At 42.2% G+C, this 21,857-nt stretch overlaps 1 protein-coding gene across 1 annotated transcript in view; it reads right to left on the minus strand.

Annotated features, from left to right (window-relative positions):
• Window positions 1–5,358: 5,358 nt before the first annotated feature.
• LOC308398336 (uncharacterized protein) overlaps window positions 5,359–21,857 on the minus strand; it is a 30,334-nt gene continuing 13,835 nt past the window's right edge. The window contains exons 3-4 of the mRNA XM_080884911.1: window positions 11,969–12,074; window positions 5,359–8,743 (exon numbers count right to left, since the gene is read on the minus strand). Of these exons, the coding sequence (XP_080741037.1) occupies window positions 7,454–8,743; window positions 11,969–11,986 (1,308 nt within the window). The 5' untranslated portion in view covers window positions 11,987–12,074 and the 3' untranslated portion in view covers window positions 5,359–7,453. The remainder of the gene's footprint in view (window positions 8,744–11,968; window positions 12,075–21,857) is intronic.

Raw genomic sequence — 21,857 nt, forward strand, 5'->3', positions numbered from 1 at the left:
AATGACATATGTCTGAATACAGACAGTGGAAAAATGTCAGTCCTAGTCTTACTGGATCTCAGTGCAGCATTTGATACAGTTGACCACAACATATTACTCAAACGACTGGAGAACTGGACAGGTCTTTCAGGAACTGTACTAAACTGGTTCAAAACATACGTAGAAAACAGGAAATACTTTGTATCAATAGGTAACTTCACATCTGAGCAGACAAGTATCACATGTGGAGTTCCCCAAGGTTCCATCTTGGGACCCTTTCTGTTTAACATTTACATGCTCCCACTGGCACAGATTATAAAGAACAACAAAATAAACTGTCATAGCTATGCAGATGACACACAAATATATATCACAATGTCACCAGGAGACCAAGGCCCCGTACAATTTTCTCCAGCTAAACAAAAACAAAACTGAGGTAATACTCTTTGGCGCCAAAGAAAAACGATTACAGGTCACCAGAGAACTTCAATCTATACATCTACAAACCACAAACCAGGCGAGAAATGTGGGTGTAGTGATGGATGCAGACCTAAACTTAGAAAAACACATTAAGACAATAACAAAATCAGCTTACTATCGCCTCAAGAATATTTCAAGGATAAAAGATCTGATGTCTCAACAGGACCTGGAAAAACTAGTCCATGCATTCATCTTTAGTAGGCTTGATTACTGTAACAGCATCTTTACAGGTCTACCTAAAAAATCAGTCAGACAACTACAGCTCATTCAGAACTCTGCTGCTCGAGTCCTCACTAAGACCAAAAAAGTGGACCACATCAGTCCAGCTCTGAGGTCCTTACACTGGCTGCCTGTCCGTCAGAGGATAGACTTTAAAGTTCTGATGCTGGTCTATAAAGCTCTGAATGGTTTAGGACCAAAATACATCAGTGACCTCCTGACCCAGTATGAACCTTCCAGATCCCTCAGGTCATCTGAATCCGGTCTTTTATCAGTTCCCAGAGTCAGAACCAGACACGGAGAAGCTGCATTCAGCTTTTATGCTCCTTATATCTGGAACAAACTCCCAGAAAGCCTCAGATCAGCTGAAACACTCAGTTTATTTAAATCCAGGTTGAAGACTCACCTGTTCTCAGCTGCATTTGAATAAAGCACCAAATCCACACTTTTAAGCTTAAATTTCAAAACTTACATTTAACTACTGATTTTATCTACTGTTCTGATCTGTTTTGATTTTATATACTGTTTTGTTTGTTTGTTTGTTAATTAGTTAGTTTGTTTGCTTGTTTTAATCAATTTTAAATCATGCTTTTTATTTGTTTTTGTTTCTAATGTCTCTGTAAAGCACTTTGAATCAGCTTGTTGTTGAATTGTGCTATACAAATAAACTTGCCTTGCCTTGCCATCAGAAGGGCTCAAACCTCCTGCTGTTTCTACTGGACCATAAATTCTACTTTATGATCATCTTCAAAAATAAAAACGTGAGTTTATTTGTGAACTCTGTGAAATGTGTCTGATGTTTAGTTTGAACCAATCCTGTGTCAGCTGCAGCCACATCATTGCCACACATACAAATGGGTGCGTTCCTGTTTAGACCTGCTGGCTGTCAATAGGCTTCATTCCATTTGATTTCAGCCATTTCCGGTGGTCGGCTGTGATCTAAACTCAACATGGCTCCTGTGTTAGAAGAGCCTCTGATTTTAAACTTTGCACATTTAATAGTTTCTTTCCAACACTGTGGAGCTACCAGTCCAGTATATGTAGCCACAGTAGATGGAGTTATCAAGCTGACTGACAAACATCAGGACTCATGTGATCCCTACATGTGGACCTTTCACAGATGGATCCAAGTGCAGATTCAACTCTGCATCACATTTGACTTCAGCTGTTACACACTTTCTAGCTGTGTCACTTCCTGCTTTTTGGATCAGATAGTTTATCCATGTCCACAAATGTTTGGCTGCATGTTTTTATCATCTATATTTCCAGTCTTCATACATATTTCATGTGAACTCCCAGCTGCCAGCTGCCATCATGTTTTCAGGGTTCATTCAGTGTTGAAATGTAGGACAAACAGCAGCACATGTTCTCTAAATGTTTGCAGTCATTTTACATGAAGCTGATACTACATGAGACGTTTTCCATATTTACTGTCTTTGAACAGAGAATAATAAAGCCATCAAACATATACAGGCTGTGCAAATACAAACTTCTGTGGTGCATTTGATGACCTGCAGAGGAGAACAAGTCGGGCTTTTCAGCCCTAACACAACCTCTTTGTTCTCAATACTACAAAACCTTCAAAGGCTGATATGCAAGTTTGCATGAATCACCAACACAGTTGTGTTTGTTTCTAGTATAGTTATAAATAAGCTGATCAAATATCTGCTGACTGATTAGATCCAGTATCTGTTACAGATGAACTGGATATCACAGCATGTTGTTGATCCGTCATATCAAACTAAACCGTGTTGCTGGTGTAAATATCCTCCAATAAAGTCAGATGAGGGCTACTGTTGCCAGGTAACGATGATGTCACACTGGATCTTCTGATCTTTAGCATCGTAGCGCTCGGAGTCTGATGTTGGCTCATGTGTTGTTAAACACCAACATGACGTTCTACTAGTCAAGGCCTCAGCTTCACCCACTGATGCTGATCACACAGACCCACTAATAGAACTGTTTTATCAGGGTTTGATGCAGCGTCAGCATTAATGTCACATTTAATCAGACCACATTTACATTACAAGCCCACTACAACCATATGGAACTCCAAAGTGTTCAAAATTAAATAAATAAATAAGTCATGATGAAATAAATAACTATGTGAATAAATAAGACACAGATATGTAATGTGAGAATGATATTGTGAAATAATTGAACACATTTTGAAAAAAAGCTCATTATTGTGAAATATATTGCATTCTGCTATATCCATCCATCCATCCATTCGCTTCCGCTTATCCTTTTCAGGGTCGCGGGGGGCACTGGAGCCTATCCCAGCTGTCATGGGGCGAGAGGCGGGGTACACCCTGGACAGGTCGCCAGTCTGTCGCAGGGCCAACACACAGGGACAGACAACCATTCACACTCACATTCACTCGCACATTCACACCTAGTGGCAATTTGGATTATCCAATTAACCTATCCCCACAAGCTGCATGTCTTTGGACGGTGGGAGGAAGCCGGAGTACCCGGAGGGAACCCACGCAAACACGGGGAGAACATGCAAACTCCACACAGAAAGACCCCGGCCTGATGGTGGAATTGAACTCAGGACCTTCTTGCTGTGCGGCAACAGTGCTAACCACCGTGCCACCGTGCTGCCCATTCTGCTATATAAATTTACTTATTATTGTGAAATATTATTTCATGATCATTATTTTTCACAATAACAGAGTTTATTCCTGAGGCATTTTATTTATTCCCAGCCATTTTTAATCCAAAATGTCCTTTTTTTCAAAGTCAGTCTTTATTTCAAAATCCCGTTTTTCCCAATGGCCTATTTATTTCATTATTATTACACATTATTTGACCACGAGCAATCTTTTCTGGTTTGACGCCGTCTTTGTAGCCAGAAACCAGCTCTCTCCTCGGCTTCCTCCACTACACGCTTCCCCCACGCCAGTCTCCTCCGTCACTATAAAGGGGAGAGTCATGAGCTCCATCACCCTCACCTGTGCCGTCCAACGTCCCGCCACCAGCCTCCGCTGCAGCAGGCCAGAGACCACACCCCTGCCACAATAAGTAAAAGTATATCCTTGCTGTACCCTTAATGCTAAATGTGCTAAATTAACCGCTGCCTTTGCCCCTTTGGGATTATTCTTATGTCACTGGGATGTTGACCTTTGACCTTCACATTAGAGAGATGGGCAGACATAATTAGTGTATGAATTTTAAAGTAACAGGTAATAAAGAGAGTGCAGCAAATGTAGTCAGGTTTATTACTCTGTATCACACATGAGTGCCCGAGGGAGGCGGGGCTGACTGGGGAGACACAGGAAACAGAGAGACAGGGCTGACTCGACATGAAACGATGAAACGTGGGACACGGGAACAGAAACTAAACACAGGCTGAAATGAACACTGAGGGAGGGAGAACTAAGATTACTGAGAGCCTGATAAATAAGAAGAACAAAAAGCAAGAAAAACAAGAGTCAAAGAAAACCAAAAACACAAAGCATTGGGCCAGGACCCACTGCTGTGACATTTATATGTGATAAAAACATTAAAAACTGCTCAGATGTTGAAATCTTTCTACGTATACTTTAGGTTCAGCTCTCCAGCCTGGCATTTGGTTAAGCATGATTCAAACATTTGATTTTGTTTAACTGGTTTTAATTATAGTTACTTTTTGTGAACATTTGTTGCAGCATTTAAAAATACATCATTTATTTTCAAACTTTTATTTGATTTAGAGCATCATATTTGACCAACGTAAATGTTTTAATTTCATATGAAATAACTGAAACAGTGAACTAAATATCTGAAATCTTTCCTTCCTTAAAAGTTATAATCCTACTTAAGTTATAGTGCAAACGCTTAAGCAACAAATATACTTGATGCTAATTAATTAATATTTCCCTTTGATGTTGCAACTATGCGGTCACTTCTGTCTTTAAACAAAATAATATTTTCCAGTTACAGAAATCATAAAGTCCAAACTACACTGAAAAAAATATGTTGTTGGATTTACTTAATTCAATGGTGGACATTTGTTGCACACAGATGTTTTGCTTTGGCAGCAACTTAAACAATTGAGTTAAATTAACACAATTTATTCAAGTTCAATAAGCCTGTGCAATTTGTGTTGATAAAATGTGACTTAAACATGTTTTGATGAAGTAATTTGAGCTCTTGGAATATTTTAATCCTTCACAATTTTCTCACTTTATCCCAACACCATTCAATAACTTTTACCCAATACTACTTGGTCACTTAAATACTACATGTTATCTTCAAATTACATTTTGCTATTATATTCTAGTATCAAATACACAATTTTCAAATGGAGGCCTTATAACAGATTATATTGTTCTCTTCCAAGATGGTTGCTGGCATCCACCAGTAACCTTTCAAAACAAAATGTCTAATTTCACTGCATTGACAGTAGGTAAAGAATTAAACTGACATTACTCCTCCACTGAATCTACATAAATCAACAGTTAAATAATGTCAGTTCTTCCGTGTTCTCTGGAATCAATCACAGCAAAGAAATTAGACTGTTTCTTTTGAAAAATGTTGGGAAAGAACAAATCAAGATCAAAAATCAAGATTCAGTTAAACAACAATTATAACTAAACAATTTGAGATAATGTTAGTTTCCATTAACATTAAATTAGGTTACTGAATTGGCACCTTCCTATCAACATTACCCATTTTACCCCAATAACTAAAGAAATTAGCACTTGCAGGTCAAAACCTTTATTCAAGAGATGCAAAAATAACATTGATACAGTGACTGTCAAAAATTACAGCACTGATCATACTGTGACATGTTGGTTCAAAACAGCACACTTAGAAATATTCAACGTTCTTTACTTCAACTGAATGAAACTGAAAACACCATTTCACACGACCCAGATGGGATATTTAGACTGTATAACTGTTCACGCTACATCTCTTCACTAGTAAAAGAAAGAAAAAATACAAAGAGAAATTTAAAAATGCTGCCAAAATGCTGCACAGAGCAAAAGGAAAAACAAACAACAACAAAAAAATGGCCCTGTCCTCATGGCAGTTGCAGTGTATATAAAAATGAACCCTGCGATCTGTTCCTGGAATTGAGCTTCAAAAATGCAGCAGAACAAGTGTGAGATTTAAATGTCTTCTCACCTAGAGCTGGTCACCTTGCATGCATAACAGTGAGCTTTCCTTGCAGGAGCAGTTTTGTCTTAGTTGTGAGCTTTTCTTGTACCGGACTCTGCGCCCCAATTTTAGTGTCAGACCACACCTTCAGAGTATTCCATCAGAACCAACCACGACGCAAGAGGAACACTGATGACGTGCAACCCCATGACCCAATCTGGGGCAGTGATGTACCAGCGGAGTTCAAGTTGTGGACCACCGGACAGAAGGTCCTGCACTCACTGTTCCCATGGGTCCGAACTGGAAGAAACACGTTAAGAATTGAGACTCTTGACTACCGATTTGGACTTTTCCTGAACAGCTCAACAAAGATAAATAAGGCTCAGAATGAGGAAATCGACGCGATCAGAATAGTGGTCATGCAACACAGGGTCGCCCTGGACATGATTCTCGCTGAGAGAGGGGGCCACTGTGTCTTATTCAACACCACTTGTTGCACCTATATCCCGGACAATGTGCACTCCTTGACCATGACCACCGCCCTAGACAAGTTGCGACAACTGAGTAATGCGCAGCAACAAGACTATGTCACGAACAATGAGGACTGGCTGACCTGGCTGCTGAGTGGCAGCTGGAAGACCCTCGTGATAAAAGGACTCGTACTGATAGGAGTTCTGCTTCTATTATTGTGCTTGTTTTCTACATGTGTCCTACCATGCATAAGATCCATGATTGACAAAATGGTACAGGCCACAGTAATTACCTATGTTGGACTGCCACTAGAAGATGAACCGGATGAAGATTTAGTATAGAAACACACACACACATACTGAATGATGCTACAATTGAAAATGTTATAAGCAAGTGATTGTTGGCTGATAATAAAGTATGATTAAGTGAAAAATATTAACATCAGGAGGGGATGTTAAAGAAGAAACGCTTTTATGAGTTTTATGTTGCATTACAGTGTATGTTCATATTTTACTCTTAATAGGAAAAGAACAAAATGTACTACTCGCTCTGTTTATAGAAAGAGGAAGTTCACCCTATGACATTTATACGAACTTACACACACACACACATATATATGCAAAATTAGAGGAAACTGCTATGCTTGTTTCACCCTGCTATAAATAATAAACGACTACTGCAGCTCGGTGTGAGTCCTCTCTGAGCCCTCACCCGTGCAGCACGTTAACCGTCTCCAAGTGTCTCAGTGTTGTTTATTCACCTGTTTGATAACTGTAAATCTCTGACAACAGTTTATTTATACCATCTTCACGTGAACACATTCAAGAACATAACAGATGAAGAAACATTAAAAACTTCCACACTACATGAAGCAAGAAAAATAGTTTTTCTTTCAGGTGGTTTCAGAAAAACAGAAACATCAAACATCTCCAAGACTCTCTTTGAAAGAACTAAAAACCTTTGTTCTCATGGTCCAATCATGAGTGAACTCCCCGATGAAGCCTTGTGTGCTAAAACATGTCAGAGTTTTAAAGGTTAAACATGAGTTTCCAAAACGTTTTGCTGGAGAACAATGAACTATTTGACTGAGTTTCAATCATTTACAGACGAGCAAAACCAGGACAGAGAAAAAAGGACAAAACTGACTCAGTAAAACAACAGAAAAGAAGATCCCATGTAGATCTGTATTATGTAGAAGTTCAGCCCAGCAACCAGTTCAGTTCAACACAAGTTTAAATGATTCTATCTGAACTCTGTGGAGCCTGATCTCAAGCTTTTTGAGTCTGACACAGAAACCAGAGGATCTTTCTGTGTCTTCAGATTCACTGTGATCCAGTGATGGGAGTGATTTCAGCCCTGAGTGATCGCGCTGATGTTTGCACAGAGCAGACAATGAGGTGAATCTTTGGGCACATTGGTAACAGTGAAACAGTTTATTAGTAACGTGGGATCGTTTGTGTGCAGAGTATGAACTGAGATTCCTGAAGCTCTTGTCACACTGGTCACAGCTGTAGTTTCCTTCCATGTGTGTACGTTCATGAATGTTACGATGACCTGACTGTGAGAAGCTTCTCTCACAGTAGCTGCACTTGTAGAGTCTCTTTCTGGTGTGGATCTGTTGGTGTCGTCTCAGGTCATGTGGAGATTTAAAAGTCTTCTCACACAGGTCACATCGATAAGGTCTCTCCTCAGTGTGGGTAAACATGTGTTGTTGTAACTGTGCGTCTGTTGTAAAGTATTTGCCACACTGTTCACAGCAGTACACATCATGTCTGGTGTGAATGCGTAGGTGTGTATTTCGGCTCTCTCTCTGGCTGAAAGTTTTTCCACAGATGTCACAGCTGTATGCCTTAATTCCAGAGTGGGTAACTAGATGCTTCTGTAAGTGGCTACTGTGAGTAAAAGCTCTGCCACACTGATCACAGCTGTACACTTTAACTCCACTGTGGATGAGTTGGTGTTTTTTTAGGGAACCCTTCAAGGAAAAAGACTTTCCACACTCGTCACAGCTGTATGCCTTAATTCCAGAGTGGGTAACTAGATGCTTCTGTAAGTGGCTACTGTGAGTAAAAGCTCTGCCACACTGATCACAGCTGTACGCTTTAACTCCACTGTGGATGAGTTGGTGTTTTTTTAGGGAATCCTTCAAGGAAAAAGAATTTCCACACAAGTCACAGCTGAACAGTCTCTCTCCAGTGTGGATGACCTGATGCTGTTTTAGTGAAGCCTTCAGAGTAAAACCCTTCCCACACTCGTCACAGCTGTACGCTTTAACTCCACTGTGGATGAGTTGGTGTCTTTTTAGGGAACCCTTCAAGGAAAAAGACTTTCCACACAAGTCACAGCTGAACGGTCTCTCTCCAGTGTGGATGACCTGATGCCGTTTTAGTTTAGCCCTCACAGTAAAACCCTTCCCACACTCGTCACAGGTGTGTTTTTTCTCTCCCTTTCTTCTGTGAGGTTTGTCGGCCTCCTGAGAGCGCTGACTTCTGGCTCCATGTTGGTCCTGCAGTGACAGAGATACAAACAGAGGCAGTGAGTGAAATGCAGTCGTGGAACAAACTCAACCTTCAAACTCCATTAACACTAGTTTTAAACCTGAAGGTGGAGCATGGCACCAAACACCTTAAAGGTCTCTTATCCCCACCTGCTGGTAGTTCTAACACATTACATCCAACCTGCTGTTAAAGATAATTCATGACTGTTCAAACACTAAAATCATGCACACACACACACACACACACACACACACACACACACACACACACACTATTTTCTCTAATTTTTTAAGGCAACTTATTCCACTTAAAAGTTGCTCTAAATGTAACAGTTTTACAAAACGTTACTTTTAACTCGAGCATTTACTAAATTGCAGCTTGTTGAAAACTGTGTAATATGATGATGTATTTCATCTGGATACTGCAGCTGAGCAGAATAAATGTGGTGTGTTTAACAGAATTGCTTTCTTTAGAACTACAAGTAAACCATAGAATATTTTAGCCTGTACAGGAAGCCAAGAAAGGTTATTATGCATTTGATCAATATTAGTATAGTATGAACATCTTCACACTAATCTGGACGCCTTATTCTGGACTAACTGAAGTCTGTTAAGATCTGTCTTATTAGCTGCTGACCAAATGATTGAACAATACTCCAGATGAGACATTACTAGTGCATTAATGACATCTTTCATAATGAAGAAGTGATACACAAAGAGCATTTCATAGCCATAGCTATGCCTTGTCGGCAGAGTTATGTGACATTAGTGATGTTTGTACTTTCAGCGTTAACTTGGTTTTAAAGCCTTTAAAATATACGCCGTTCAATAGTCGACCTTCATCTGACAGAGAATGTGATGATTTTGTGGATAATTAAAGTCAGTCATATATCCACAAACACAACAAGCTGAAAGTCAGTGATGCTGCTCGGTTTGCAGTCCTGAACATCACGGCACAAGCAGGATCCACTGCACTGTTAATGTTAGCTGTGTTATATTGCTGCCTCTGTTCGGTGGTGTCGAGCCAAACGCACTTTAACGTGTGTTTGAACGAGCTGACGGTTCACTCGTTAAGCTGAAAGAAAGATGCTTTAATCACAGCAGTCACACATGTGTCCACTGCACCATCTGGAACTCTTCTTGTTTACACTCGTAATAACACAAACACTAAATCCTGCTTCTCTGGTGCTGTTGTGTAGCAGTGTGTACACCTGAGACTATCACCTGTCTGTCTGTCCTGCACTCTCTCTCTGTTTCTTTCTCTCTGATTGTGGAATAAAAGTATGAACATGTGTTTATAAGTTACACTTGTGTTTGAATCCTGCAGCTTATCACACATTTGATTTCCATGTGAGACGACTGCAAGTGTCCAGAGTGAGGACAGACTGAGGGAGCCACTGCTGCACATCATCTGTGAGGCTTTTCAGCCCTGATGATCCACCAGGACAAACTCAGCAGTGTGTGAGGAAGAGGAGGAGGAAGAGCCAGCAGCAGCTGACAGATGGAGAGAATAGACAGACTGTTCCCTGTTTGTGAAGGACTGCTAGGAAAGTTTAACATAACTGTCTGTGCTGAATCAGTCTTATTAGGTAATGTTCAAATAATGTGATCATCCCAGTGTTTCCAGTGTGGGAGAAAGTACTCAGGGCCTTCAAGTTATACACTATGAAAGGCAGCAACAAGTTTAATGTTCAGAAACCTAAAGTCTGTATCAGCAGCAGGATGGAGCTAAAAATAAATGTTGGTTTCAGTTCTATGAAGCTTTGAGTATTTTGGATCAGTAGCTGCTGTGTTTGTTGCATCATATTGCTGTAACTGTTTATATGCTTTATATATTCTGAGCTAAGTTGATCTATAGTGTTACATCATATTCTATAAGGATGTTATGTGTTTGTAGACTTTCTGCCCAGTTTGACCCATTTAGCAGAAGTCAGCCTGTTTAAGGCTCTGATATCTATTCTGTGTGACTTAAAGCAGTTATGACATGGTCTGATTTTCTCACCCAATAAAGGAATATTTCATATATCAGTCTACTCTTCATTCTATCAGACACAGTTATCACAGCTCCTACATTTGCTTTTTACACATATATGTAAGCATTGAGCCAAATTTATTACCAACATATTAAATGAACAATATTTGTCTCTTATATATGATACATCTGTATACACACTGTCACAGATACTTGTCTGTGAGTGAAGTGATTAATATAATAACTATAATATTGGCCATATTATATTTACATTACCACAGTGAGATGACTTTAGTCTCATGAACAACATCAGCTAATTGTTATTTACAGCTAATCTTAAACGACTGTTCAGCACAGAAATGAAGCCCAACAATCATGTTTCACAGTCCTGTGGTCTCAGCCTCAGATACTCATCAAATCACACAGAGCTCATGTAGAAACAAATGAACTAAATATGTTCTCCTTCATTTCTGTCAAACAAAGCTGTATGAAACGTTTCCAGCTGTTAGTATCATGGTTGCTAGGCAACCTGGGCAGCGCGACGGAGGCTAGACGTCCCATTTCACGAGCCTACGAGCCTCGCACTTCGGCCTTAGCGGTCTTTGAGTACGCGGCCCTTGAGGACTTTAAAGCTGCAGAACCTGAATCGGGATACAGCCATGATGATCTCCAGCCTCGTGCTCGCCAACATTCTCACCTGAGTTAAGAAGACGATCACTGAAATGGTCTCAGCAGGTCCTTTGATGACAGCAATGAAATGCAGCGGTAAGGCTTTTTGGGGATTAAGTTCGTTTTCATGGCAAAGAAGGACGATGCAGTTCATCTGATCACTCCTCATAACATTCTGGAGTGCAGGCAAAATGCTATTATAAAAACTTAAGCAGCAACTTCTCCAGGTTCCAATATTTATGCAATTCTCAAACCTTTTGGCCACGACTGTATAACCTCTTCTGAAGTTTAGTGGATATTATACATAGTTATGCTCAGGATGTGTCGGCCAGTTTCCACTGGAAACGCCTTTTGGTTAAACTGTCAGCGAGGAATTTGCATTTGCACTGTTACATTTTTATATAACTTTAATGCACATAAACAACAGCTGCTTGTTTCAGTGAAAATACATTGATGGGTTTTTAATAAAGTTGTGCAGCTGTAAAGTATTTTGTCTGGTGTCAATTATATCGTCAGCTACATGGTTATGGCAAATGTTCAAATGTATATGGTGATAAATATCTTTGGTCATATGGTCCTGCTCTGTCTGTCACCTTCTGTGTTGAGCTCATCGTTTCCTCTGTAGTGGCTGAGCTGAGTCCAAGTAGCTGAAAATGTTCCTCTGCTGCTCCGTCAGACTCTCCTCCTCCTGCTGATCAGCTGGGACACAAAACAGATCTTTGTTAGGCTCCACACTGCACTGAAGAGTCAAAGTGTCTCATATGTTCATCTGACAAGTAAAAGAACACATTTTTGTTTCCCGAGGTGGGCAACTTGTTGGAAACAAACACAAAAGGTTTGAGCACTGATACCTGCCATTGCTGCCATTGAAAGATGCAACGCCAGCAATGTGGATTGTCAAGACTCAAACCAATCATCAAGCAAAGACAACAGGGATCATTTGTTTCTGTTTATTTAGCATTCACAGCATTTGTAGTTGCCTTCTGTGCAGGGGAAGTCCACGCACACTGTGTGGTACCGCCATCCGCAAAAGGTGCATTCAACCTCTGTAAGAGAAACGAGATTGTCTGAGACTGAAATGATATTCACTAAAGAAGTGGTGATTTGTAAAACTTCACATTTTGATCCGGGACGTACTCTGCATGAAAACAAGCGCTCACTCTTCCTGCTCAACAAATGACAAGGGCGGAGCCTTATACCACGTGATACAGAAGCTGTGCCGTGTGATGCTAAAATTAGCAGGGAAACAACAACGGAGAGCACGTCAGGGATGACGAGAAAGTGACAGGAGAAAATCCGTCCCGGTCAACCACCCAAACATCAATAACGGGAACCTTATACAGCGCTTCCCTATACACGTCGAACTCCCGCAGGCACAAAGACATCACGGAGGCTATCACTTATCACCTGACCAAAGATATGGCTCCATCAACACTGTGCAAAACGAGGGATTTAGGAAAACGATCAACACCCTAGACAAACGCTACACAGTGCCGTCCCGCAACTATTTTTCTATTGTTGCACTACCTGCTCTGTACACGCAGCGTCGAGCAACGGTGGAGACGGAATTTCAAGCAGGACAACATTTTGCTGCAACAACAAAACGTGAGACATTTGTTGTTTTATGTTTATTTATTGTTATGAGAGAATCATGATCTCAATTCTAAGCCAAAAAATCGTGATTCTCATTTTATGCAAAATCGTGCAGCCCTAACATTAACACAAAACTATTGTTTCACCAGAGAAACACACATGAAGAGAGAGAGAGAGAGACAATAACAGCTACCAAACAGTCGTCATAATTCGTCACACAATGAGAAAAGGACAAATCAACAAGTAACAATGACTAATTAATATTAAAATCTGTAACATAATGTATTGTTTGGAGTTTAGTCTGATTGGTTCAGGATGAGCTGCCATTATCCAATCACACGTCTGCTTACCTGCATCTTTTCTCTTTTTTCTAACCTGAGCACCTGATGGCTTTGAACTTTTGTTGTCCATCTTCCATTGGTTTGAATTTTGCGCTCCAGTACAAACACAAATCCCCCAACCCGAGGATCAGCACAATTAACCTAACAGACCTACACCTTAGTTCACAGATTCACTTTGTCTAAGGTTGATTTCTGGGATTTCACACAACCTAGGATTCAGATCGTGAATCCATGATGGGCTTGGATTTACATCATTATAAATGAAATGTGCTCTACTTGGAAGCAGCCGGCCCCGCCCCTTTTGACGGGTTGTGTGAGACTTTAAATCATCAAACTGTAAATTATAAATTTAAATTGTTATTGATCCTTTACCCCAAGTCCTAAAGTGTAGATTTATTTTCTTACTCTTCTTATATTTATTGTTTGTTTACTTGCACCGCTGTAACTGCAGCCTCGTCATCTCGTCTCTCTATCCGGTTGTTCAGTGATGACGCGACGAATCCTACTTCCGGGTCTAAAGTAGTCTGCGTTTAATATAGCTTTTGTGTTGTTAACATGTTTAATATTATGTATTTTCTTCTATTTGATCTCAAAAAGCTCCTAAAACAGTCAGTGATCACTGTTGACCTCCCTCGGCTTTTATTACCGCTAATCATTTATTTAAGCTCAGTTTTTAAAACCTTAGGATGTAACTACAGCCCAGCCCATGCAGCAGTATATGAATGACTAACCTCGTATTGTGGATGGATTATCTCAGTTGTTCTCCTGGCTGAAGTTTGGTCCTTTTACAGCATCCTGCCATGCGATTACATTTGTTCCTGACCACCGGGAACACTCACATTAACTTTTATCGAGTGGAAAAAAAGTTATCTTGTTTATATTATGCTAACATAGCTGTGTCGCTAGCGGTCACGTAGCACATCATTATATACCAGCTAGCCCAACTTCAGTAACCCTACAAACGTCACTGCTGTTTAGTTTTCTGTCTTCATTTATGCTGGAAGTGATAGCAGAGCTGTACGTTTGAATTTGTTTCCAAAACCCCGCAGTCAGGACATGCTATATTGTATTTAGATGGAAGCTAGCGAGCTAACTTCCTGCTAACTTCTAACTCCGTTAAATGTCATAAATCCCGTTTTCATGGATGCCTGGATGTTAAACTCAATTGTTACACCTGGTAGAGCAGAACGCTGATCATTTTATTAAAGATGAAAGACTTTAGACAGTTTTTCAACTCTCAGTAATGCCATAGTGATCGTTTGATATATGGACCTGCAGCGGAGTTTAGACCCAGACACGGCTAGTGACGTCAGACTGAACAACCGGATATGCTGGACTGTCTGTAGCGGAGATGACAATAAAGTTTACTTTGACTTCAGCAGCGCGCAGGCGCACCGAGGGCTCTCGCGCTCACTTTATAGAATTTAGAAAAAACATCGGTGCAGATTATAAGTCTGTATCATAATATCTGTTTGTTGTTTTTATTTTGTTTTGCGAGTTGGTTATTAGATGCCGCTCCAGCCAGCCAGAGACTCCCCGCCGCCCCGCCCTCTCCTCCCTGTGCCGCCAGCAGCACCTCGCAAACGGAGGGCGCCCTTACTCCCAGCAAATGGCTGATAGAAAACCGATCGGTGCCTACGAATTTCCCAATATGCGCTGGCATGACGTCGGGGAAGCATGGGTACGACCGATTATTTTATTTTTTTCTTGCCAATACCCGTGATGCCCCCCCCCCCCCACCACGATGCATTCTATTGGTTTGCACACTTACACACACCCAGCTGTGGTTTCCTGTTTTGCTGGACTCTGGAGAGCCCCGCCTTTAACGCTCTTCTCTCACAGAGAGCAACAGAAAACTTGGAAAAACTCCAGATTGACTGAACTCAGTTCAAAGTTACCTTGACACCTTTAGATGTGAGAGGTAGTGATGGTCCGCTTGAAGCTGACGCTCCGGTGCGTGTGTCAGAAAGATCAACGCGCTGCTTCAGAAGCACCGTGTCGAGGCTTGATTCGTTTGGCCAGAGTCACATGATCAGTGACGTCTGAAGCTTCGTTTAGAACGTACCTTTTTTTAAATCGAACTTTATTGAAACACAATGAGTATACAACATACAAACAGATGAAGTTTACAAAAGAACAGAACATGAACATACAGAACCAGGAGTAAAAAAATTATGATATGAGTAGGCGAAAAAAATCAACATATTGTAACGTGCAGTGGAGATGAAGCCAGCCGCGGAGGTGTGCAGGTGGATAGCGAATGAGCAACAGCTTCTGACTTTCCAAAAAGTACTCATTTATTTACAATATCAAAAATAAAAGTGCTACCTCTACCACACATTACTAAAGAGCACACTAGTCCGCGTACACACGGGAGCATCCATTACAGGAGGAGTGCGAAGAAGAACAAAAAGGGGGTGACACCAGTCGTGAGACAGGAGGCGCCGCCATGTGGTGATACACTGCATTACAATAGCAACTATTACATAGTCCCCCCCTGGTGAGAAGAAGGCTGTCCTCAGCCGTACACAGCCGAAAAAGCACACACCACACCTAACAGTACCCTATACATAGAGGTTACAGCTAAGATTGGTGCACACACACAGGGCAAAAGACCATTTAAAAATGAAATTGGTGAAAATAAGACGAATATGTACAGTGGAAAATCAGTTTTCTTAGTTTTTTTCACTTTTTTCTTTTGTTCTTTTTTTTTTTTTCTAAGTAAATGCCAAGAATGAACCTTAACGCACGAAAGAGCCATAAAACTGGATTAAGTAGAGCAAACAGAAACATCTACATAGCATGACTCAAAGTAGCAATGCAAATAGACAGCATCAAACAGGTTTAACCAAAACATTTCACTTCAGATCAAGCCTGGTTGTGTGAAAATCATTAGTCCATCTTTTGTTGCTCCAGCCAGACGTAACTCTGGGGCAACGTCTGGGCCTGAGATTGTAATGTCCACCAGCAGCTGGGTGCTGGACAGATCTGGGTGAAACACTCTCTGGAACAGCGCCCACACCAGAAGAAGAGTCAATGTCCGGTAAATCAAAGGGGAATGGCTCAGAGTCAATGTCAGTGTCTGCAGGGGGGCCAGGGAGTTCAGACCCTCTGCGGTCTCTCTCTCAGCAGGCAATGAAACAGAATGTTCTTTGGAAGTGAGAGAGTCCCAGGTATGGAACGGTTGCATGTTCACAACATGATAAACACCTGCATCCACACCGGAGTCCACCCAAGTGAGCCTGTAGGGTTGCTGACGACACCGTCGTGGTGGGCCTGATCTCTGATAACAACGAGACGGCCTACCTGAAGGAGATTAGGAATCTGGAGAACTGGTGCCAGAGGACCTCCTTCTAAACGTCAGTAAGACAAAGGAGCTGATAGTGGACTTCAGCACTAAGCAGGAGAGGAACTACCAGACCCCCGTCATCAACGAGTGCCCAGTGGAGAGAGTGGACAGCTTCAAATACCTCGGAGTTCACATCACGCAGGACCTGTCATGGTCCTGTCACATCAACTCCGTGGTGAAAAAGGCCCGTCAGCGTCTCTACCACCTCAGACGCTTGAGAGACTTCCAACTGCCCTCCAAGGTGCTCAGGAACTTTTACTCGTGCACCATAGAGAGCATCCTGACAGGAAACATCTTAACCTGGTTCGGGAACAGCACCATGCAGGACAGACGAGCTCTACAGAGGGTTGTGCGATCAGCTGAGCGCACCATCCGCTCCAAGCTCCCTGACCTGCACTCAATCTACAGCAGGCGGTGCTGGACCAAGGCCAGGAAGATCGTGAAGGACCTCAGCCATCCCAACAACAGACTGTTCTCTCTGTTGAGGTCAGGAAAGCGATTCCGCTCCCTGAAGACCAACACAGAGAGACTGAGGAGGAGCTTCTTCCCGCAGGCGATACGGTCTCTCAATCACAATCACACCACCACACAGTACTGACCCACACATATAGTTCTTACACACACACTGGACATTCTGGACATTGTTTTCACTTCATCACTTAAATCACTGCTGCTGTTATTGTGTATATATTTATTTATACTTCTTGTGTATTTTGTTCATACATTCTTATATAGTTCTATATTGTGTATTTTGTTGTACAGTTATTTTATTTTCAATTTAATTTATATATTTTATCTTATTCTATCCCAGTGTGTTGTACAGTTATTTCATTTTTAACCTTAATTTATATTTTATTCCTTCCTAGTTAAATTTACCCTTTTTAATTTTTCATATTTATTTCCTATCTTATTCATAGCCTTTTCCTTTTTTGTTTTCTTTAGGTCACGAGCAGTTGTCCAAGCATTTCACTACATATCGTACTGTGTATGACTGTGTACGTGACAAATAAAAATTTGAATTTGAATTTGTAATTAACATCACTGAGTCTCTGAGATACACACAATGGTCCCTGAAACAGTGGTGCAAGTTTAGCAGTAAAGTTAGACTGAGCGTCTGACCTGGGGTGCGTCTTAACTCTCACAAGGTCACCAACACGAAACGTGGCATGTCGATGTCTCAAGTCATAGTAATGTTTTTGTCTGTCATGGCTATAGTCCAAAGCTGCTTTGGCGTGGTCGTGAGCTTCCTGCAGGGAGGCTCTCAGAGTCTCAGGGTAAGGCACACCCGGTTCATCAACACCTGCTGTAGAAGGCTGAGTGATAAGGTCAAGCGGGGTGTCTAACTCACGACCATAAAGCATCATGGCAGGAGTCATACCTGTACTGTCATGGGGGGCAGTGCGCAGAGCAAAGCAAATTTGAGGGAGAAACTTGTCCCATGATGTGTGCTTATCACCTACATAAGCGCGGATTGCAGTTTTCAGAGTCCGGTTGACGCGTTCAGTAGCATTTGTCTGAGGGTGATATGCCGTAGTGAGTCTGTGCACCGAGCCTAAGGCAGAAACAACATGTTCAAAAAGCTCACTCACAAAAGGAGACCCTCTGTCAGAAATGAGGTAAGTGGGTGTACCATGCCTAGCAAAAATGTCAGTGACGAATTTACCAGCTGCTACCTGAGATGTAGCTTCTTTGACAGCACTGGCTTAAACCCATTTACCGTATTTTCACAACCATAAGGCGCACTTAAAAGTCTTAGGTTTTCTTCAAAAAGTACGGCGCGCCCTATAGCGCAGTGCGCCCTGTGTGTTGTAATGAGGACGTAGTAGAGAACGCCATGAGAACGCTAAAGGGTGAAGTGCGTGCGTTGACTTTATCGCACATACCTGTATAAAAGAACAGGTATGTGCGTTATGCAGGACATCGTTGTTTTAACAACCCTGAAAATGGCAAAGAGACACGCTTACGAAGCACAGTTTAAACTGAAGGCCATCAGCTACGCGGAGGAACATGGAAATCGAGCAGCGGTGAGAGAATTTAAGATTAACGAATCGATGGTTCGCAAATGGAGGAAGCTAGAAAACAAGCTCCGGCAGGTCAAGAAAACGCAGCTGAGTTTCCGCGGACATAAGGCGAGGTGGCCCGAGTTGGAGGAAAGACTCGAGCGGTGGATCATCGAGCAAAGAACGAGCGGGAGAAGCGTTTCGACGGTCACCATTCGGCTAAAAGCAGTTTCACTTTCACTTTTTATGAAACGGTGCCATTTTTCCATCCGGATCAGGACTATGGTAGCGCAGCAACTTCCAGCGGATTATAAGGAAAAGCTGGCCATCTTCCGCTCCTAGTGCAGCAAACACATCGGCGACAAACACATCCAGCGATGGATGACCGATGGAGACCACAGTTTCACCAAGAGTGGAAGGCAGCGCCGGGCGAGTTACGCCACAATTTGCCAATGGATTGTAGATGCTTGGGCTAATATGTCTGCTGGCACTGTTGTTCGAGCTTTCGCAAAAGCCGGCATCATTTCCGAGGAGCCGCACGGCACGGAAAGTGACTCTGACAGTGAAGAAAGTGAACCTGGAATGTTTGATGGAGATTTAGCGCAGCTGTTCAATTCAGACACAGAGGATGAGGACTTCGATGGGTTTGATTGATGATAAAAATGTGAGTACCAAACTTTGTTTTGCTCCTGCTTTATTTTTAAATACGCACACTTGTATGCTTGTGTGTTGTTGATGATGACGATTACTGGTAATAAAAATGTGAGTAAGGTACCGAACTCAGGTTTGCTCCCGCTTTATTTTTAAATACGCATACGGTACTTGTATGCGCCCTATAATCCAGTGCGCCTTATGTGTGTGTTAAATACAGTAATGGCACACATAACTGAGACTGCGCCTTTTAGCACAGTGCGTCTTATGGTCGTGAAAATACGGTAGTCAAATAGTCAACAAACACGATCAAATAAGCATTACCAGTGGGGGTGCGGGGAAGTGGCCCAACAAAATCCACACCCACATACTCCCAGGGTTTCTGGGGGACAATGGGAACCATAAGACCGGCTGCTTTTTTCTGACTTGGCTTGGTGAGTTGGCACACTGAGCATGAAATCACATAGCTTTTCACATCAGCTGCCATTTTGGGCCAGAAAAACCTAAAACGCAGTCTAGCCAATGTCTTAGAAACACCCAAGTGACCTGCTGTGGGGTGGTCATGGTAATAGTCCAGCAAGGTGCCTCTCATGGAAGTAGGGGCAAACAGTTTCAGCTCTTTCAAAGGGTGCAAAGCACATATGGACTTGGGTTCTCTGTGATACAAAAGAGAGTCATACACAACATACTGTAACAAGGTGGCATTGTCCGAGCTGTTCAGAGAGTCTGCTTCAATGTCTCTGAGGAGTGGACCTGTGACATGATCGTCTAACTGCAGCTGTCTGAATTGTGAACGGTCAGCCAGAATGACGGGGGGCAGAGTACGAATGTCCAGGCTGCCCATAACAGCATGATCTGGTAAAAGATCAGTCGGCCTGTCACAGGTCAGAGGCAAAGGGTTGCGTGACAGTGCGTCGGGAACTTTGTTCTGTGCACCAGGTTTGTGCACTATTGTGAAATCAAAGTCCTGCAAACGAAGTGACCAGCGGGCAAGTCGGCCCGTTGGGTTTTGACGAGACATGAGCCACCTGAGACTGTTGTGGTCAGTGAAGATAGTAACATGAACACCTTCAACATATGGGCGGAAGTGTTCCAGAGCCCATATCACAGCGAGGCACTCCTTCTCTGAAGTGCAGTAGGGGAGTTCAGCTTTGTGAAGGGAGCGACTAGCAAAAGCCACAACGTACTCACGACCCTTGTCATCCTTTTGCATCAACACTGCCCCAAGACCAATGTCACATGCATCGGCGTGAATGGAAAAGGGACGGTTGAAGTCTGGAAATGACAGGATCGGGGCTGATGTGACATGATCCTTCAAAGTGTCCATGGCCCTTCGACAGCTGTCGTCCCAGTGGAAAGCATTGTCCTTTCTGGTGATGGCGTGAAGAGGTTCGGCATGGCGGGCATAATTCTGAATGAAGCGTTGATAATAGCCAGTCAAGCCAAGGAACTGACGGACGTGTTTCACTGAGGTTGGGGTATCAAACTCCTTAACCGCCTTTACTTTGTCCGGATCGGGCTTAACACCTGATGATGTGATGCGGTACCCGAGAAAGGTGAATTCATCGAGGCAGAATTGGCACTTTTTGAGCTTCAATGACAAGCCAGCAGCCTGGAGTCTGCCCAGCACCTCCTCAAGATCCACTAAGTGCTGTTCAAAGGTAGGTGAGGCGATAACAATGTCATCCAGGTAGACTGCGCACGTTTTGTAAATGAAGCCAGCAAGCACAGAGTTCATGAGTCTCTGAAAAGTTGCAGGTGCGTTGCAGAGCCCAAAGGGCAGCACCCGAAACTGGAAGAGACCGCAGTGAGAGATGAAGGCAGTTTTAGGCTTCGAGTCCTCTGCTACAGCAATCTGCCAATAGCCTCGCGCTAAGTCCAATGTCGAGACAAACTTTCCTCTTGCCAGAAAGTCCAAAGACTCATCTACACGAGGCAGGGGATAAGAGTCTTTTCGGGTAACTTGGTTGAGCCCTCAAAAGTCCACGCCAAGTGAACTCCAGGAAGCCCTGATAAGTATGCCCAATAATAAGGCCCCAGGTCCAGACGGTTTCCCTGCAGAATTCTACAAAGAATTCTGGACAATTTTGGCACCAGTATTCCACGGCATGTTGCAGGAAATCGAGGAAAATGGCAGACTACCACCAAATATGAATTCTGCCAACATTAGTCTCCTGCTAAAACCAGGCAAAGACCCTTTATTTCCCTCAAGCTATCGTCCAATCTCTCTTTTAAATGTAGACCTTAAAATAATCTGCAAAGCTCTCTCAAAGAGATTAGAGAAAATGACCCCCCTCTTAATTCATCCTGACCAAACTGGTTTCATAAAAGGTCGGCACTCCTCAACAAACACTCGTAGATTACTTAATTTAATAGACTACTCATACGATAAAAACATCGAAACCATAATATTATCTCTAGATGCAGAAAAAGCATTTGACAGAGTTAACTGGAATTTTTTATTCGCAACTTTACACAAATTTGGTTTTGGAAACTCTTTCATAAACTGGATAAGAATATTATACAATTCCCCAACAGCTCGTATCAG

The sequence above is a fragment of the Rhamphochromis sp. 'chilingali' genome, assembly GCF_963969265.1.
Source record: "Rhamphochromis sp. 'chilingali' genome assembly, chromosome: 1".
NCBI classification, from domain to species: domain Eukaryota; kingdom Metazoa; phylum Chordata; class Actinopteri; order Cichliformes; family Cichlidae; genus Rhamphochromis; species Rhamphochromis sp. 'chilingali'.